Raw genomic sequence first — 4,178 nt, forward strand, 5'->3', positions numbered from 1 at the left:
ACTCTCTGCTTGACTCTCTTATTCGTAGCTTGCTCCGGTATAAACTCCGGAGCCTCTTGTCGGACTTCCGCAAATTGAAGACATCGACGACTCTTCGGGCGTTGGTCAATAACTTCGCCAAAGTCTTCATTCCCACGCACCATCGGACTTCGGACTTCGGACTTCCCTTCGGAGTTCGTCTTGTGCGCACAGTCCTAACAGGGCCTCACTATAGTGGCCAAAGCCCGAGCCAAACGATACCCCGCATCCGTGAGTGTCTAGCGCTCCCGTCGTCAATAACACACTGCTCTGACTATCTATCTACCCACAGGATGAGCCGCTGCGTGCCTGGATTCCCTTCCGAGATGAGTACCTCGACGAGCTACTGCGTCACGAGGGACGTGGCGACCGGCGCACATTGTCTGTCTGTGCTCGCTGTAGCCAGGGTAATCCGATACTTCGCTGTGTGGAGTGCACCGGTGGGGACATGCTTTGTCACGGTTGCATGCTTCAGGACCATTCCCGACTCCCCCTTCACCGCATACAAGTGAGTAGTTCTTGTTGCGCACGATCATTGAAGGAAAGGCTGACTCCGTTCCAGGAGTGGGAGGGGACGTACTTCAAGAAGACGTCGCTCAGGAACCTAGGACACGTCATTCAGCCGGTTCATGTCGACGGTAGCATGTGCCTGACGGCCCGACCTGGTCCTGATGGTCTCACTTCCATCACGGTCATCCATACGAATGGGCTGCACGTGGTGAATGTTCGGTTCTGCTCTTGTGGTCCCAAAGAGCGACGAACGGTCTTTCTACGTATGCGCTGGTGGCCCGCGACTGCTTTGGAGCCAAGAACTTGTGCGACATTCGAAGTCCTTCGTCAATTTCACTTACTGAATCTACAAGGCAAGCTGACTATCTACGACTTCTACAAGTCCCTTGAGCTTGCGACCGACAACACCGGCCTGGAAGACATACCAGTGAGTGGTTTCATCCTTCTGCTGCCAAGAAATAAGCGACTGAAATTCGAAACACTGTCAGGACCGCGCCCAGGCGTTGACGCTCATCGTCCGCCAGTGGCGGCATATCCAGCTCGCCAAACGAGCGGGTCGAGGGCACGACTCTACTGGGATAGCCGGCACACCCTCCGGTGGGTTGGCGGTAGAGTGTCGTGCATGCCCGAAACCCGGGATCAATCTTCCAGCTGGCTGGGAGGATGCTCCACCGGAGGATTCGTAAGTTTCTTGATTCCCTCGCGTTATTCGTTGGCGCTGATCTATGGAACTTAGCTGGTTGTACCAGCTGATGATATCTCAAGACGCGAACTTCCGCCTCAAGAATCGCCTTCGAATGGGTAGCCACGACGATCCGTGGTTGGGCCCGGGGCTGGCGTACTGCGTGGATGAAGTGCGGTATGCAGAGTACATAGCCCAATTCGCCACACAGGAAGATGTAAGTTCTTGTACCCTCCCATTTAGTGCCGCACACTCACCATGAGCTAGATCCGCACTTGCTCGGGGTTCGCAGCCCTCCTGAATGCGCTCACCCGGAACGCCAAAGGGCTTCGGGCGACTGGGGTCGTCGCGGTCAGCTGCCGACATGAACTTTTCCTCGGGAACGGCATGGGAGACCTGCAGAAGGGTGAACGGTACGACTTCCATGACACCTCATCACTGATTCACCGCCTCACAGACATGATAGCTGGGCCAACATCGATTATATCCTGGCATCAGCAGTCAAACGAAGGGGTGTCCGCAAGATTGTGAACTCGTACGATGTTGGCTGCGAACATGGGAAGGGGTTTTTCGTTCGTGCGCAAGGGTTCCCAGCGCACATTCAGCTCGACTTGCCGTCGGACGCCTGGGTCTTCGTCGTCCCCAAGTTCCACGTCAGCGCCCACAGGGAAGAGTGCCAAGCGACGTACTCCCCGCACTACGTCCCGCATGTTGCCAGGTTCGACGGTGAGCACGTAGAAAGGTTATGGTCGATCTTGAACCCTGCTGCAGCGAGTCTCAAGGAGATGGGCCCAGGTGCTCGCAAGGAGGCTTTGGACGACCTGTGCGCGTTCAACAACTGGCGTAAGATCGTCAACTTAGGTAAGTCATCTTACAATATATCGTCTTCCACGTACTAAAACTCTTAATCTTAGGCTCACAGCTCCTCAAGCAGATGGTGGAAGCCCTCCCCGAGGCGATGGTTCACAAGAAGGAGTTCCAGCTGTTCCATGACAAGCTGCGCCGAGAACGTCCTTTGGATGTTCAGAGATGGGAAGAGATGGTTCTGGCATGGGAACGAGATCGTCAGAACTCCCCTAGTCCCTTCGTTCTCCCCAAGCAGAGTATGTCTTCTATGTGCCAAGGTTGCTGAGTAGCGATGTCTGAGTCGAGATGATTAGATGCCACAAGAAATGAAGTACGTCTACGCCTCCTTGGGGAGGAGACCCTATCCAATGTTCAAGCACAAGCGGACTCCCTCGATACTGGTCCAAGCGCGTTCATAGTTCTTGGTCTCGACGTCCGAGCGTCCCAGTACGTCCCATTTCTGGAACGTCACTTCAGTGACCTGACTGACATGACATGAAGGCGCAACCTAGGGCTGCAGCGCAAGGAGACCGAGCAATCCGACAGCTCCATGCTCCGCATCAGCTTGCAGAACCGTCTTGCTGCGCTATTGGGCAAGATCCGCAAATTCGTGCAATTGCAGGCGGTATTCATGCCTCACCTCCACGAGGAGGGCACTCCTCCCAAGGCGCTGACCATCCTCGACGTCGACACATTCCCTATTATCCTGCCATCGGATATCCCATCCCACCAGCGCGCCCAGGTCTGCGGCCCATATGAGCAGTTGCCGAATATTGAGGACCAGCTTCAATACGGGGAGGCGTGCGACGCGCTTGAATCCCTCCGTCACGGTCTTCGAATGAGGACCTGCTACAACCAGGACAAGATCGCTAACGTCACTGGCCAGGTTCCGAACACGAAGGCTCGCTCGTTGCAGTCGTCGGTAGATCAAGCCGTCAGGAACGCCGCCGACCGCTACCGGAGGGCCAGGGACGCGATTGAACGACTCCGAGGGCCTGGTTCTTGGCAGGAGTCCCTACGACCCCTGCTGGATAAGGATCTCATAGGGCTCAACGAACGCGCAATGACCAGAGAGGAGGATGCTGAACGAGAACGCGTGCGTGCACTGGCAGAGGAGAGCACAGAAGTAGGCGATGCTGCAGGAGTCCCCCTCGCAGGGAACGTCTACGTTGGGGAGGGTCGTCGCACACTCTCCTGGATTTGGTATAGTGGAGAGTCCGGACGTGCAGAGGGTGGGGAAGACTTTGGGCTGAATGACGGTATGTGCAATGCCGTTTCCTGTTAGAATCTCAGACCTTTGCTTATTAGTGTTCTGAATAACAGCGCTGAGAGTGGAATGGGCCAAGGCCAGAGCTCGCGCCGCTCGCTGGCATGAGCAAGTGCGCCTCCTGGAAGAGGAGATGCGCCGGGTCATCGCCGCAACCCAACATCGCTCTCGGTGGTGGAACCTACTTCGATCTCAGCGACAATCTAACATCTCACCCCCGTCTCAACTTCTGGACGAGGAGCTGGAAGAGGGCTTGGTCGCGTACGCAGACGAGCATGCGTCGGTAGAGCGAGCTCTAGCTTCTGCATTCCTGTCGAAGTGGGCGGTGATTCGGGAAAAGGCTCAGGAGTACCTCACAGGAACGACCACCGCGGCGACGGAGGCTCCCAGTTCCAGCACACCAGGTCAGGGCGGCAGAGGAAACGTGGGCGAAGTCGTGCTTGTGGAGATTGAGGTATCGTCAGAGGTGGAGGAAGGTGATGGGGAGGAGGAGTAAGCAAGGTACGTTTCCCTCAGTTGCGTCACCGCTTCCACTCTCCCCCGCCTTTATTGTCCCATGCCATATTGTGCTGGTTGCTCCCCACGTACTAGTACCGTTAGTATCCTGAGAAGTCACGGTTCAGTCGTTCCAATACATCACTCTGTTCACGCTCTCCCCCCTGTGTGGGTGCCGGCCAAGGTGTGAGAAGTGCACACAATACAGAAGTGGTGAGTGGGGCCGTTACCTGTCACTCTACCCTTACCCAGTACAGCGACGAGGAGCCGCGGTGCAGCGACGACGAGCCCCGGGACGACGACGACGACGAGCCGCGGTGCAGCGACGGCGAGCCCCCGGACGACGACGACGAGCCGCGG

The 4,178-nt window shown here is 56.6% G+C and overlaps 1 protein-coding gene across 1 annotated transcript; it reads left to right on the forward strand.

Annotated features, from left to right (window-relative positions):
- Positions 1-198: 198 nt before the first annotated feature.
- L226DRAFT_474192 (uncharacterized protein) lies at positions 199-3,819 on the forward strand (the record flags this gene model as incomplete). Its single annotated transcript, XM_067676564.1, has 11 exons — positions 199-249; positions 311-526; positions 581-955; positions 1,017-1,210; positions 1,265-1,427; positions 1,478-1,623; positions 1,677-2,071; positions 2,125-2,313; positions 2,371-2,497; positions 2,558-3,152; positions 3,574-3,819. Coding segments are annotated over 11 exons (2,697 nt in total), but the record flags the coding sequence as incomplete, so codon positions are not given.
- Positions 3,820-4,178: the final 359 nt, after the last annotated feature.

The sequence above is a fragment of the Lentinus tigrinus genome (genome assembly GCF_003813185.1).
Source record: "Lentinus tigrinus ALCF2SS1-7 unplaced genomic scaffold L226scaffold_82, whole genome shotgun sequence".
Classification (NCBI taxonomy): domain Eukaryota; kingdom Fungi; phylum Basidiomycota; class Agaricomycetes; order Polyporales; family Polyporaceae; genus Lentinus; species Lentinus tigrinus.